General features: G+C 55.6%; 1 protein-coding gene across 1 annotated transcript in view; it reads left to right on the top strand.

Annotated features, from left to right (window-relative positions):
• The window catches only part of LOC100663566 (serine/threonine-protein phosphatase 2A regulatory subunit B'' subunit beta), a 55,327-nt gene that overhangs the window by 16,348 nt on the left and 22,764 nt on the right, over positions 1-16,215 (top strand). Inside the window, exon 2 of the mRNA XM_064277857.1 lies at positions 5,088-5,273. Within this exon, the coding sequence (XP_064133927.1) occupies positions 5,088-5,273 (186 nt within the window). The remainder of the gene's footprint in view (positions 1-5,087; positions 5,274-16,215) is intronic.

Here is a 16,215-nt window from a genome sequence, read left to right as displayed (position 1 = left end):
ACCGAGTGCAGTGGCGCTCCCCGTCTGCTGCCCTTTCCTGTTGGGGTGACCGCCCTGTTGTCCCCTCTGGGCCCGACCCTGGTAGGATTGTCAGGGCCCCAGCCTCGGGGAGCACTGTGGCCCTGCCTGCCTCCACGGCCATGGGGGCTGCGGGCCGGGGTCCTGGAGCAGGATCCGGGGGCTCCTTCCTTGGCGACCCCCCACCTCCTGCTGGTGGACGTGGGGCAGAGTCCAGGTCCTGAGCCTGACCTCCCTCCGTGTGCCCCCGCCCCTGTCTGTGTGGCCCCGCCTCTGTCCCCGCCCCCGTCCGTGTGGCCCCACCTCTGGTGGACGTGGGGCAGAGTGCAGGTCCTAAGCCTGACCTCCCTCCGTGTGGCCCCGCCCCTGTCCCCGCCCCTGTCTGTGTGGCCCCGCCTCTGTCCCCGCCCCCGTCCGTGTGGCCCCGCCTCTGGTGGACGTGGGGCAGAGTGCAGGTCCTGAGCCTGACCTCCCTCCGTGTGGCCCCGCCCCCGTCCGTGTGGCCCCGCCTCTGGTGGACGTGGGGCAGAGTGCAGGTCCTAAGCCTGACCTCCCTCCTTGTGGCCCCGCCCCTGTCCCTGCCCCCGTCCGTGTGGCCCCGCCCCGTCCGTGTGGCCCCGCCTTTGGTGGATGTGGGGCAGAGTGCAGGTCCTAAGCCTGACCTCCCTCCGCGTGGCCCCGCCCCTGTCCCTGCCCTGTCCGTGTTGCCCCGCCTCTGTCCCCGCCCCGTCCGTGTGGCCCCGCCTCTGGTGGACGTGGGGCAGAGTGCAGGTCCTGAGCCTGACCTCCCTCCGTGTGGCCCCGCCCCTATCCCTGCCCCCGTCCGTGTGGCCCCGCCCCGTCCGTGTGGCCCCGCCTCTGGTGGACGTGGGGCAGAGTGCAGGTCCTAAGCCTGACCTCCCTCCGTGTGGCCCCACCCCCGTCCGTGTGGCCCCGCCCCCGTCCGTGTGGCCCCGCCTCTGGTGGACGTGGGGCAGAGTGCAGGTCCTAAGCCTGACCTCCCTCCGTGTGGCCCCGCCCCTGTCCCTGCCCCCGTCCGTGTGGCCCCGCCCCGTCCGTGTGGCCCCGCCTCTGGTGGATGTGGGGCAGAGTGCAGGTCCTAAGCCTGACCTCCCTCCGTGTGGCCCCGCCCCTGTCCCTGCCCCCGTCCGTGTGGCCCCGCCCCGTCCGTGTGGCCCCACCTCTGGTGGATGTGGGGCAGAGTGCAGGTCCTAAGCCTGACCTCCCTCCGTGTGGCCCCGCCCCTGTCCCTTCCCCGTCCGTGTGGCCCCGCCCCTGTCCCTGCCCCCGTCCGTGTGGCCCCACCCCCGTCCGTGTGGCCCCGCCTTTGGTGGATGTGGGGCAGAGTGCAGGTCCTAAGCCTGACCTCCCTCCGTGTGGCCCCGCCCCTGTCCCTGCCCCCGTCCGTGTGGCCCCGCCCCCGTCCGTGTGGCCCCGCCTTTGGTGGATGTGGGGCAGAGTGCAGGTCCTAAGCCTGACCTCCCTCCGCGTGGCCCCGCCCCTGTCCCTGCCCCGTTCGTGTGGCCCCGCCTCTGTCCCCGCCCCCCTCCGTGTGGCCCCGCCTCTGGTGGATGTGGGGCAGAGTGCAGGTCCTAAGCCTGACCTCCCTCCGCGTGGCCCCGCCCCTGTCCCTGCCCCCGTCCGTGTGGCCCCGCCTCTGTCCCCGCCCCTCCGCGTGGCCCCGCCCCTGTCCCTGCCCCCGTTCGTGTGGCCCCGCCTCTGTCCCCGCCCCCCTCCGTGTGGCCCCGCCTCTGGTGGATGTGGGGCAGAGTGCAGGTCCTAAGCCTGACCTCCCTCCGTGTGGCCCCGCCCCTGTCCCTGCCCCCGTCCGTGTGGCCCCGCCCCCGTCCGTGTGGCCCCGCCTTTGGTGGATGTGGGGCAGAGTGCAGGTCCTAAGCCTGACCTCCCTCCGCGTGGCCCCGCCCCTGTCCCTGCCCCGTTCGTGTGGCCCCGCCTCTGTCCCCGCCCCCCTCCGTGTGGCCCCGCCTCTGGTGGATGTGGGGCAGAGTGCAGGTCCTAAGCCTGACCTCCCTCCGCGTGGCCCCGCCCCTGTCCCTGCCCCCGTCCGTGTGGCCCCGCCTCTGTCCCCGCCCCTCCGTGTGGCCCCGCCTCTGTCCCCACCCCCGTCTGTGTGGCCCCACCCCTTCCCTGTGGCTCCGCCTCCGTCTGCGTGGCCCCATCTCCATCCCTGTGGCTCCGCCTTGGTCCTTGTGTCCTCACTTCTGTGCGTCTGGCCCCGCCCCTGTCCGTGTGGCCCCGCCTCCATCCCTGTGACTCCGTGTCATGTGGCCCCGCCCACGTCCCTGTGGTCCCATCTCCGTCCCTGTGGCTCCGCCTCGGTCCTTGTGTCTCCATCTCCTCTCCGTGTGGCCCCAGCCCCATCCGTGTGTCTGCCCGTCCCACCCTGCCTGGGATGCCCAGGACTCCCACATTCCCATGAGCGTGGAGCCATGCGGGGCAGGGGTCTACGGGGGCAGGGGTCTCTCTCACACCTTTGTCCTGCGGGCGGCAGGGGCCTGCGGGACAGGGGTCATCTCTCAGACCTTTGTCCTGCGGGCGGCAGGGGCCTGCGGGGCAGGGGTCATCTCTCAGACCTTTATCCTGCTGGCGGCAGGGGTCTGCGGGGCAGGGGTTTGCGGGGGCAGGGGTCTCTCTCACACCTTTGTCCTGCGGGCGGCAGGGGCCTGCGGGGCAGGGGTCATCTCTCAGACCTTTGTCCTGCGGGCGGCAGGGGCCTGCGGGGCAGGGGTCATCTCTCAGACCTTTATCCTGCTGGCAGCAGGGGTCTGTGGGGCAGGGGTCTGCAGGGGGCAGGGGTCTGCGGGGGCAGGAGTTGTCTCTCAGACCTTTGTCCTGCTGGCGGCAGGGGTCCGTGGGGGCAGGGGTCTTCCCCTGCTGGCCTCTGGAGAGGCCCAGGACTGGTGCCGGTGGCCTGAGCCCCGCCTGCTCCTCCCGCTCCCCGTGAGCACCTGCGCTTTGCTGCCTCTCCTAAAGGAGCTGAGGGGTGCAGTCAGCACCCCAGGGAACCCTCTCACCCTCCCGTCCGGGTGCCTGGTGCACCCTGCAGCCCAGCCTCCACACCGTGCAATGCTTGCTGGTGTCCCCGCAGCCCCATCGTCGTGTCTGCACACCCGCAGTCCCGTCCCTGTGGCCCAGGCAGCCCCCTCCGCAGATGGGACACCCCCTCCCCGTGGGACCTGGGACCCAGCACAGCCCTGTGTGCTCACACTGACTGGCGGGGGCCTCCTGGAGAATGCTGTTATTTGTTTATCACTGATCTCTAACCTGATCACCACGGGGTCAGGGGAGCTGCCCGCAGGATCTGTGGGGCTGGTTTCTGCTGGGATGTGTCCGCGCTCCGCTGCGCGTGTTGAAAAGAATGTGTGGTGTGCAGCTGTGCTGCAGGCGTGTCTATTTCTGTCCCGGGATCACACGTGTAAAGCTCCTGTGTCCGCAGGGCTGGCTTTGTTTTTGGTTGTTTGGGCCACCGGGGGGCTGGTTGCTGGGGAGCGGGCTGCCCCCTTCCCTGCTGGGTGTGTGTGTGTGAGAGAGAGAGACACAGCGTTTGCTCTGTGCACAAGCTTCAGATGAAGTCAGGACCCTTCTGTCTTCCTTGGAGTCTCCGGGTGGTGCACACGGTGAACGTGCTCGGCTGGTACTGAAAGGCTGGAGGGTCGAGGCCACCCACAGGTGCCTCGGAAGAAAGGCCTGGCAGATCTCCTGAAAAACCAGCCACTGAAAGCCCTGCGGAGCACAGTTCTACTCGGACACACACGGGGTCACTGAGTCAGGGTTACTCCATGGCAGTGGGTTGACTGGCTATGTCTTCCTTGTGGTTGTCCCTTTCGTCCTCATGAAGTGACCCCGTTATCGCCAGTAAAGTACATCCCCCTGCGTCTGCCTTGTCTGTTGATGAGAGAGCCACACCAGCGTCCTCTTGGTTACCGTCTGCTTGACGTATCCTCTTCTTTCCTTTTTAAAATCCCCGGCCTCTCTGTGTCCTTGTGTTCTGTGTATATATCTTCTAAATAAATACAGTTATCTTTTTTCCAGTCTGATTTTTGTCTTTTAACTGGCACATGTAGTCTGGTAATATTTACTATGACTGTTAATCCATCTTGACTTATTTTTACCATCTTATTTTTTTTTCCTATCCTGTGTTGCCACATTTTTTTTTTTCTCATTCCTCTTAATTTTTCGTCTCCTAGTTTAGAGTACAGCGTTTCTACTGTCGTTAGGTGCCATCGAGTCAGCGCAGACTCACGGCGACCTTGTGTCTGACAGGAGGAAACGCTGTCTGGTCCTGTACCATGTTCACGATCCCTGGTACGTTCGAGTCCCCTGTTGTGGACACTGTGTGGGTTCGCCGTGGAGGGTCTCTTGTTTTCACTGACCCTCCAGTTTACTAACTATGACGTCCTTTTCTAGCCACTGGTCTTTCCTGATGCGGTGTCCAAAGTCAGTGAGCCGAAGTCTCCCCATTCTTGCTTCTAGGGGTCTTCTGGTTCTATTTCTTCTAAGTCTGCTCCGTTGGTTCTTCTGGCAGTTCACGGTGCATGCGGGATTCTTCTTTTAGTGATCGCGTTGTCATTAGCTGCCGTTGAGTTGGCTCTGACTCACGGGGGCCTCATGTACAACAGGAGTGTTGCCTGGTCCTAAGCCACTTTCATGATCATTGGTATGTTACAGTCCATGGTGGTGGCCGCCGTGTCAATCCCTCGTGTGGAGGGTCTCTCTCGTTTTCACTGACCCTCCACTTTACTAACCACAACGTCTTTTTCCAGCGATTGGTCCTCCCTAATGACATGTCCAAAATCAGCCACCTGACATAGTGGCCACACGGAGCACCACGCTACTGAACACGTTCCGGCGCCTTCATTGCCGTGTTTAGGTGTCTGTACTGTGTGTGATATAGAGGGATTGTCTGAGTGTTCTGTCCAAATTTAGGTCAGAGAACTTGGCGCGTTTACTCCTTGACGAGGTCTGTTTGTGTTTGTTGCGTGTTTGTGTTGAGAAGGTACTGAAGCACGTCCCCAGACCGTGACGAGGGCTGCTGTTCTGTTTCTCAGGTCCAGACCAAGAAGGAGGAGCCTCTGCCCCCAGCCTCCAGCCGAAGCATTCCAGCCTTTTACTTCCCGAAAGGACGTCCACAGGGAACCGTCCATGTTGACGCTGTCATCGCCCGGATAGAGACAGCTTTCACCCAGTTTCCACATGAGCGGGCCACCCTGGAGGACATGGGCCGGGTGGCTAAGGTAGGCCACGGTGCGTGTGGGTACGTGTGCTACACACCTGAAGCGCACTCCTGGAGTACAAGCGGGTCACCCTGGAGGACGTGGGCTGGGGGACCAAGGTAGGCCATGGTGCGCATGGGCACGTCTGCTAGGCTGCTCGGGCACATGACAAGCACGCGAGAGGCGTGGACTCAATTTTCCTGACACGGTTCATGAGACCCCGAGAAACACAGGGAGTTCCTGAGACGCCGAGACACACAGGGAGTTCCCGAGACCCCAGGACACACGCAGGGAGTTCCCGAGACCCCAGGACACACGCAGGGAGTTCCCGAGACCCTGAGACACGCAGGGAGTTCCAGAGACCCCATGACACACAGGGAGTTCCTGAGACCCCGAGACACACATAGAGAGTCCCTGAGACCCCGAGACACACGCAGGGAGTTCCCGAGACCCCATGACACACAGGGAGTTCATGTGACCCTGAGACGCACGCAGGGAGTTCCCGAGACCCTGAGACACACAGGGAGTTCCTGAGACCCCATGACACACAGGGAGTTCCTGAGACGCTGAGACACAGGGAGTTCCTGAGAAGCCAAAACACACAGGGAGTTCCTGAGACCCCAAGACACACGCTGGGAGTTCCTGAGAATCTGAGACACACAGGGAGTTTGAGGCCTTGAGGCACACGCATGGAGTTCCTGAGACCCCGAAACACACAGGGAGTTCCTGAGAATCTGAGACACACAGGGAGTTCATGAAAACCCGAGACACACGCAGGGAGTTCCTGAGACCCCGAGACACACACAGGGAGTCCTTGAGAACCCAAGACACATGCAGGGAGTTCCTGAGACCCCAAGACACACGCTGGGAGTTCCTGAGAATCTGAGACACACAGGGAGTTTGAGGCCTTGAGGCACATGCATGGAGTTCCTGAGACCCCAAAACACACAGGGAGTTCCTGAGAATCTGAGACACACAGGGAGTTCATGAGAACCCGAGACACACGCAGGGAGTTCCTGAGACCCCGAGACACACACAGGGGGTCCTTGAGAACCCGAGACACACAGGGAGTTCCTGAGACCCCAGGACACACAGGGAGTTCCTGAGAATCTGAAACACACAGGGAGTTCATGAGACCCCGAGACACACACAGGGAGTCCTTGAGAACCCGAGATACACAGGGAGTTCCTGAGACCCCGAGACACACAGGGAGTTCCTGAGACCTTGAGACACGCGCATGGAGTTCCTGAGACCCTGAGACACACGCAGGGAGTTCCCGAGACCCTGAGACACGCAGGGAGTTCCTGAGACCCCATAACACACAGGGAATTCCTGAGACCCTGAGACACGGGGAGTTCCTGAGAAGCCAAAACACACAGGGAGTTCCTGAGACCCCGAGACACACGCAGGGAGTTCCTGAGAATCTGAGATGCACTGGGAGTTCCTGAGACCCCGAGACACATGCAGGGAGTTCCTGAGACCCCGAGACACACGCAGGGAGTTCCTGAGACCCCGAGACACACAGGGAGTTGCTGAGAATCTGAGACATACAGGGAGTTCATGAGACCCCGAGACACGCAGGTTGTGCCTGAGAACCCGAGACACACTCAGGGAGTTCCTGAGAACCCGAGACACACGCAGGGAGTTCCTGAGACCCCGAGACACACAGGGAGTTGCTGAGAATCTGAGACATACAGGGAGTTCATGAGACCCCGAGACACGCAGGTTGTGCCTGAGACCCCGAGACACACACAGGGAGTCCTTGAGAACCCGAGACACGCGCAGGGAGTTCCTGAGACCCCGAAACACACAGGGAGTTCCTAAGAACCTGAGAGACACGGAGTTTCTGAGAACCCAAGACACACGCAGAGACTTTGTATTCAGTCTTACCATCAAGCCTGAGCACCACGGTCTGTGGCTGGTCACCCAGGCGTGACAGCAGGTAGCACCTTCCTGGCCCTGTCCCCTCATGTGCAGGGTCCCCTCTCTGAGGCCAACAAGAATGGCCCTTGATGGGCGTATGCATGCCCTGTTCTGTAATCCCCCGATCTCTGTCCTGTGGACACACCGTCGCACTCGAGAGCAACGAGCTCAGGCCCGCCTTCGGTAGATAGTAACACGTCATGTATGCCCTAAACACCAGCTAGCTGTCGTCCTGTTCACGTGCCATTTCGCAGTTTTCGTTTTCCCGTTCAGTGCTCCATCTCAGGATTTATCCATGTCGGTGCACAGGTTCTGCACACGCACTCTGGTTTCTGTATGGCGTCTGTTGTGGGGATGGACCACGATTTACTTACCCCTGGGTGTCCTGGTGAGGGACCTGTCATCTATGCTCAGTGCCAGGCTTCCCTGGTGTGTAACCCAGCAAGAAAAGTCACTGGGTCAGAGAGCACCTCGCCCTCACCTCGAGTAGCTGGCCAGGGGTCCTCCACAGTGTCCACTAGTGTGCGTGCCCCACAGTGTGTGAGAGTGCCTGTGTCCTAGCCCCCCCATCCGGTGCTTGAGTGCCTGTTGGCTGGGAACTGGGCGCCGGCACCTGTCGAGGTTTGAGTTTGCCCGTCCCAGTTGCTGGTGACGGCCAGTGTCTTGAGAGTGCGCTCCCATGAGAGGAGAAGGCTTGTTCCTGTCTGAGCTAGCTAGCGCCTCTGTAACAGGAGCGCCGTGAGTGGTGGCTTTAACAAACCAAAACTTGTTTTCTCAGTTCAAGGGGCTAGAAGTCCGAATTCAGGGCGCTGGCTTTAGGGAAGGTTTTCTCTCTGCTGACACTGGGGGAAGGTCCTTGTCTGTTTTTAGCTTCTGTTCCTTGGTGCCTTAGTGATCTCCACCTGGCATCTACCTTCCCCTTCTCTGCTTCTATATCTCAAAAGCGATTGACTTGAGACACACCTATGCTAATACTGCCTCATTAGCGTAACAGAGAAATGGGGATTGTAACTGAAGTATGATGTCTTATGCCCTCCGTAGCAACCCTACAGGACAAAGTAGAACTGCGCCGTAGGGTTTCTCTCTTCCTTATCTAGTGCTGCTATGACAAATACCCCAAGTGGATGGTTTTAACAAACATTTATTTTCTCACAGTTAAAGAGGGTACAAGCCCGAATTCAGAGTGCCGGCTCTAGGGGAAGGCTTTCTCTCTCTGTCGGTTCTGGGGAAAGGTTCTCGTCTTTTTGATCTTCTGTTCCTGGGTGATCTTCACGTGGCTTGGCATCTCTCTTCCCCCACCTGTGCTTCCTGCTTGCTTGTTTAATCTCTTTTATATCTCAAAAGAGATGGACTCAAGGCACTCCCTACACTAATCCTGCCTTGTTAACAAGACAGAAACAACCCATTCCCAAATGGGATTATAACCACAGGCATAGGGGTTAGAATTTACAGCACATATTTATGGGGGACACGATTCAATCCATACCACCTTCAAGGTTATAATCTTCAAGGAAGCCAACTGCCGCATCTTCCTCCCACGGAGTGGCTGGTGGGTTCAGTTGGCAGCGGAGCACTTTGGCCACCGTACCACCGGGGCTTCTAACCATAGGTACAGGCAGTCCCCGGATTACAAATAAGTTCCATTTCCAAATATGTCTTTAATTCAAATTTGTAAGTTGGAATGGTTAGGTAGGGTTCGAATCTAACATCAGTTAGTCAAATGTTTGTTTTAGTATGTAATATATAGTGTACCTTTCTATGCATAAAAAAGATTAAAGAAACTTTCAGATGCAGTAAGACATTTTTAACATAATAATACAGTAATAATGTTTTGATGCACGTTACAAAGTAGTTTGTTATCACGAACCATTGTATGCTTCTCGAATTTTTAACGTAATAGGCTTTATGGAGGTTGGTTTGTAACTATGGGTTGTACATAATGGTAATAACCTGGGGACCGCCTGTATACAGGTTAGGATTTACAACGCACATTTTGGGGGACACAGTTCAATCCATAACACTGTACTTTGACCCTTCCGCTACTGGAGGGGTCCTCTTCTCATGTTAGCTGAGCTCTAGAGATGCAAAACCAGTGAGACGTGTATATATAAACACGTAGAGAGACATTTACATCAAGGAAACGGCTCACACAGCTGTGGGGCTGGCAGATTTCAAATCCATGGGTCAGGTGGCCGGCTAGGGACCCCTGCTGGCTCACGGGGTTCCAGGGCCTGATGAACCTAAAATCTGAAGGTCAGATGCTCAGACGAGTAGACCGTAGGGTGGAGAGAGACAGAGAGAGGTAAAGGAAGGGAGTGAGAGTGGCTGAGCCCTGCCAGGACACCCTTAATCTGAAGGCGGGCCAAACACCCAAGGAAACTCCTTCCAGCTGATAGGATGATCACATCATGGAAGATGATTACATTTATATTACATACATCACATCTCATCATCCAATTCTGTCATTTGATGTGGATGGTTAACCTGTGCTGACGTGGATGGTTCACCTGTGCTGGTGTGGATGGTTCATCGTGGTGATGTGGATGGTTCATCGTGCTGGTGTGGATGGTGCATCATGGTGGTGTGGATGGTTCACCTCTGCTGGTGTGAATGGTTCATCGTGGTGGTGTGAATGGTTCATCATGGTGGTGTGGATGGTTCATCATGGTGGTGTGGATGGTTCACCTGTGCTGGTGTGGATGGTTCATCATGGTGGTGTGGATGGTTCACCTGTGCTGGTGTGGATGGTTCATCATGGTGGTGTGGATGGTTCACCTGTGCTGGTGTGAATGGTTCATCGTGGTGGTGTGGATGGTTCACCTGTGCTGGTGTGGATGGTTCATCGTGGTGGTGTGAATGGTTCATCATGGTGGTGTGGATGGTTCACCTGTGCTGGTGTGGATGGTTCATCATGGTGGTGTGGATGGTTCACCTGTGCTGGTGTGGATGGTTCATCATGGTGGTGTGGATGGTTCACCTGTGCTGGTGTGGATGGTTCACCTGTGCTGGTGTGGATGGTTCATCGTGGTGGTGTGGATGGTTCACCTCTGCTGGTGTGAATGGTTCATCGTGGTGGTGTGAATGGTTCATCATGGTGGTGTGGATGGTTCATCAAGGTGGTGTGGATGGTTTACCTGTGCTGGTGTGGATGGTTCATCATGGTGGTGTGGATGGTTCACCTGTGCTGGTGTGGATGGTTCATCATGGTGGTGTGGATGGTTCACCTGTGCTGGTGTGGATGGTTCATCATGGTGGTGTGGATGGTTCACCTGTGCTGGTGTGGATGGTTCATCGTGGTGGTATGGATGGTTCATCATGGTGGTGTGGATGGTTCACCTGTGCTGGTGTGGATGGTTCATCGTGGTGGTGTGAATGGTTCATCATGGTGGTGTGGATGGTTCACCTGTGCTGGTGTGGATGGTTCATCATGGTGGTGTGGATGGTTCACCTGTGCTGGTGTGGATGGTTCATCGTGGTGGTGTGAATGGTTCATCATGGTGGTGTGGATGGTTCACCTGTGCTGGTGTGGATGGTTCATCATGGTGGTGTGGATGGTTCACCTGTGCTGGTGTAGATGGTTCATCGCGGTGGTGTGAATGGTTCATCATGGTGGTGTGGATGGTTCATCGTGGTGGTGTGAATGGTTCATCATGGTGGTGTGGATGGTTCACCTGTGCTGGTGTGGAGGGTTCATCGTGGTGGTGTGGATGGTTCATCGTGGTGGTGTCGATGGTTCACCTGTGCTGGTGTGGGTGGTTCATCGTTGTCGTGTGGATGGTTCACCGTGGTGGTGTGGATGGTTCATCGTGGTGGTGTGGATGGTTCACCGTGGTGGTCTGGATGGTTCATCGCGGTGGTGTGGATGGTTCATCGTGATGGTTCATCGCGGTGGTGTGGATGGTTCATCGCAGTGGTGTGGATGGTTCATCGTGGTGGTGTGGATGGTTCATCTGTGCTGGTGTGGATGGTTCATCATGGTGGTGTGAATGGTTCATCGTGGTGGTGTGGATGGTTCACCGTGGTGGTGTGGATGGTTCATCGTGATGGTTCATCGTGGTGGTGTGGATGGTTCATCGCGGTGGTGTGGATGGTTCATTGTGGTGGTGTGGATGGTTCATCTGTGCTGGTGTGGATGGTTCATCATGGTGGTGTGGATGGTTCATCATGGTGGTGTGGATGGTTCATCGTGGTGGTGTGGATGGTTCATCTGTGCTGGTGTGGATGGTTCATCGTGGTGGTGTGGATGGTTCATCGCGGTGGTGTGGATGGTTCATCGCGGTGGTGTGGATGGTTCATCTGTGCTGGTGTGGATGGTTCACCGTGGTGGTGTGGATGGTTCACCGTGGTGGTGTGGATGGTTCATCGTGGTGGTGTGGATGGTTCATCTGTGCTGGTGTGAATGGTTCATCGTGGTGGTGTGGATGGTTCACCTGTGCTGGTGTGGATGGTTCATCATGGTGGTGTGGATGGTTCACCTGTGCTGGTGTGGATGGTTCACCTGTGCTGGTGTGGATGGTTCATCGTGGTGGTGTGGATGGTTCACCTCTGCTGGTGTGAATGGTTCATCGTGGTGGTGTGAATGGTTCATCATGGTGGTGTGGATGGTTCATCATGGTGGTGTGGATGGTTTACCTGTGCTGGTGTGGATGGTTCATCATGGTGGTGTGGATGGTTCACCTGTGCTGGTGTGGATGGTTCATCATGGTGGTGTGGATGGTTCACCTGTGCTGGTGTGGATGGTTCATCATGGTGGTGTGGATGGTTCACCTGTGCTGGTGTGGATGGTTCATCGTGGTGGTATGGATGGTTCATCATGGTGGTGTGGATGGTTCACCTGTGCTGGTGTGGATGGTTCATCGTGGTGGTGTGAATGGTTCATCATGGTGGTGTGGATGGTTCACCTGTGCTGGTGTGGATGGTTCATCATGGTGGTGTGGATGGTTCACCTGTGCTGGTGTGGATGGTTCATCGTGGTGGTGTGAATGGTTCATCATGGTGGTGTGGATGGTTCACCTGTGCTGGTGTGGATGGTTCATCATGGTGGTGTGGATGGTTCACCTGTGCTGGTGTAGATGGTTCATCGCGGTGGTGTGAATGGTTCATCATGGTGGTGTGGATGGTTCATCGTGGTGGTGTGAATGGTTCATCATGGTGGTGTGGATGGTTCACCTGTGCTGGTGTGGAGGGTTCATCGTGGTGGTGTGGATGGTTCATCGTGGTGGTGTCGATGGTTCACCTGTGCTGGTGTGGGTGGTTCATCGTTGTCGTGTGGATGGTTCACCGTGGTGGTGTGGATGGTTCATCGTGGTGGTGTGGATGGTTCACCGTGGTGGTCTGGATGGTTCATCGCGGTGGTGTGGATGGTTCATCGTGATGGTTCATCGCAGTGGTGTGGATGGTTCATCGCGGTGGTGTGGATGGTTCATCTGTGCTGGTGTGGATGGTTCATCATGGTGGTGTGAATGGTTCATCGTGGTGGTGTGGATGGTTCACCGTGGTGGTGTGGATGGTTCATCGCGGTGGTGTGGATGGTTCATTGTGGTGGTGTGGATGGTTCATCTGTGCTGGTGTGGATGGTTCATCATGGTGGTGTGGATGGTTCATCGTGGTGGTGTGGATGGTTCATCGTGGTGGTGTGGATGGTTCATCTGTGCTGGTGTGGATGGTTCATCGTGGTGGTGTGGATGGTTCATCGCGGTGGTGTGGATGGTTCATCATGGTGGTGTGGATGGTTCATCTGTGCTGGTGTGGATGGTTCACCGTGGTGGTGTGGATGGTTCACCGTGGTGGTGTGGATGGTTCATCGTGGTGGTGTGGATGGTTCACCTGTGCTGGTGTGGATGGTTCATCATGGTGGTGTGGATGGTTCACCTGTGCTGGTGTGGGTGGTTCATCGTTGTCGTGTGGATGGTTCATCGTGGTGGTGTGGATGGTTCATCTATGCTGGTGTGGATGGTTCATCATGGTGGTCTGAATGGTTCATCGTGGTGGTGTGGATGGTTCATCATGGTGGTGTGGATGGTTCATCGTGGTGGTGTGGATGGTTCATCGTGGTGGTGTGGATGGTTTATCCTGGTGGTGTGAATGGTTCATCGTGGTGGTGTGGATGGTTCACCTGTGCTGGTGTGGATGGTTCATCATGGTGGTGTGGATGGTTCACCTGTGCTGGTGTGGGTGGTTCATCGTTGTCGTGTGGATGGTTCACCGTGGTGGTGTGGATGGGTCATCGTGGTGGTGTGGATGGTTCATCGTGGTGGTGTGGATGGTTCATCGTGGTGGTGTGGATGGTTCATCGTGGTGGTGTGGATGGTTCACCTGTGCTGGTGTGGATGGTTCATCATGGTGGTGTGGATGGTTCACCTGTGCTGGTGTGGGTGGTTCATCGTTGTCGTGTGGATGGTTCACCGTGGTGGTGTGGATGGTTCATCGTGGTGGTGTGGATGGTTCATGGTGGTGGTGTGGATGGTTCACCTGTGCTGGTGTGGATGGTTCATCATGGTGGTGTGGATGGTTCACCTGTGCTGGTGTGGGTGGTTCATCGTTGTCGTGTGGATGGTTCACCGTGGTGGTGTGGATGGTTCACCGTGGTGGTGTGGATGGTTCATCGTGGTGGTGTGGATGGTTCATCGTGGTGGTGTGGATGGTTCATCGTTGTCGTGTGGATGGTTCACCGTGGTGGTGTGGATGGTTCATCGTGGTGGTGTGGATGGTTCATCGTGGTGGTGTGGATGGTTCATCGTGGTGGTGTGGATGGTTCATCCTGGTGGTGTGGATGGTTCATCCTGGTGCTGTGGATGGTTCATCGTGGTGCTGTGGATGGTTCATCGTGGTGGTGTGGATGGTTCACCTGTGCTGGTGTGGATGGTTCACCTGTGCTGGTGTGGATGGTTCACCTGTGCTGGTGTGGATGGTTCACCTGGGCTGGTGTGGATGGTTCACCTGGGCTGGTGTGGATGGTTCGCCTGTTCTGACGTTGATGGTTGTATCAGAACTTCGTTCCCTTTTATGACTGAGTAATACACATCTTGTTTGTTCATCGTCTGCTGGTGGACACTTGAAATGATTCCACCTTTGACTGTTGTGAAGAGTGGTGCTGTGAATGTTCGTGGACAAGTCTCCGTGTGGACATAAGTTTTCGTTTTTCTCGAGTATATACCTAGGAGCACAGTTGCTGTGTTATAAGGTAGCTTGAGGAGCTACTCGGCTGTTTTCTGCAGCGGCTGCATCATTTTACATTCCCGCCAGCAGTGCGTGAGGGTTCCGATTTGTCCACATCCTAGTGAACACTTGTTATTTTCTGTCTTTTTTTACTGTAGCCATCCCAGTGGGTACGAAGTAGGGTATCGGGGTGTTTAGATTTGCATCTCCCTGACTAACGATGCTGTGTCTTTTCATGTGATTGTCGGCCATTTGTATGTCTTGGAGAAATGCCTGTTCAGATCCTCTGCCCCCATTTTAATTGAGTTATGTGTCTTTTTATTATTGAGTTGTGAGGGTTCTTTACATGTGCTAGATATGAGTTTATATCTGATATGTGATTTGAAAATACTCTTTCCTATTCCCTGGGCCGTGTTGTTACTTCGTGATAGCGTCGTTTGATGCACAAAAGCTTTCACTTTTAATGACACCCAATTTGTTTTCTCTTTGGAATCTTGTGCTTTTGGTATAATACCTAAAAAGCCATTGCCTAATCCAAAGTCATGAATATTTTACCATGTTTTCATCTAAAAGTTTTGTGGTTTTAGCTCTTACATTAGGTCTTTGGTCCCTTTTGAGTTAATTTTTGCGTATGAGGTGAGGGTAGGGGGTCCAAGTTCACTCTTTTGCAGGTAGAGATCCGGTTGTGCCAGCACCCTTGGTTGAAGAGACTCTTCTCCCCACGTTGAATTCTTGGAAGACCAATCGTTGAAGATCAGTTGGCCGTAAACCTAAGGTTTAGTTTGGATTCCGAATTCTCTTCCACTGATGTACATGTCTAGCCGTATGCCAGTACCTCACTGTCTTCATTAAGTTCACTTTGTAGTGAGTTTCAGAATCAAGAAGCGGGAGCCCTCCAACTTTGTTCTTCTTTACGCAGATGGCTTTGGCTGTTTGGGGTCCCCTGCAATTCCACATGGATTTTCAGATCAGTTTATCGGTTTCTACAAAGAAGCCAGCTGGGATTCTGATAGGCATCGCATTGAATCTGTAGATCAGTTTCGGGACTACTGTCATCTGAACAATTCCCAGCCTTCTGATCCGTGAACGTGGGAAACCTTTGCATTTACAAGCAGTCCCCGGGTTGCGGGCGGTGTCCATTCCTAACTGTGTCTTTAAGTCGAATTTACGGGTAATCAGAACAGGTGCCTGTGATTCCAATTTAGTGTTACTTTAATGCAGTGATTTAAAAGCAGCAGGTGAAGATCATTGTGATGAAGTATTTTTTGCAAGAGTAGGACTTGGTTCAGTCATTTCAGAGTGAGGGTGAATTTACATGCATTAAAGGGCAAGGACCCGTTGTCCCTAAGTCAGACACTCGTAACCCGTAACTTGGGGACTGCTCGTACTTAAGCCAAAAAAACCAAACCCATTGAAGTCTATCCCGACTCATAGATCTTTAATTTTTTTCAAAAAATTTTCTTAGTTCAATTGGCATGATAAAATCTATTAAGAAAACATTCTGCATCCCACTTTGAAGAGTGGCGTCTGGGGTCTTAAACGCTAGCAAGCGGCCATCTAAGATGCATCAACTGGTCTCATCCCACCTGGATCAAAGGAGACTGAAGAACACCAAAAACACAAGGTAATTACGAGCCCAAGAGACAGAAAGGGCCACATAAACCAGAGACTACACCAGCCTGAGACCAGAAGAACTAGATGGTGCCCAGGTAGAACCAATGACTGCCCTGACAGGGAACACAACAGAGAACCCCTGAGGGAGCAGGAGAGCAGTGGGATGCAGACCCCAAATTCTCATAAGACCAGACTTAATGGTCTGAGTGAGACTAGAAGGACCCCGGTGGTCATGGCCCCCAGACCTTCTGTTGGCCCAGGACAGGAA

This window comes from Loxodonta africana, chromosome X (genome assembly GCF_030014295.1).
Source record: "Loxodonta africana isolate mLoxAfr1 chromosome X, mLoxAfr1.hap2, whole genome shotgun sequence".
NCBI lineage: Eukaryota > Metazoa > Chordata > Mammalia > Proboscidea > Elephantidae > Loxodonta > Loxodonta africana.
Note: the sequence above shows the minus strand (reverse complement) of the source record. Positions and strands in the feature narration are given on the sequence as shown.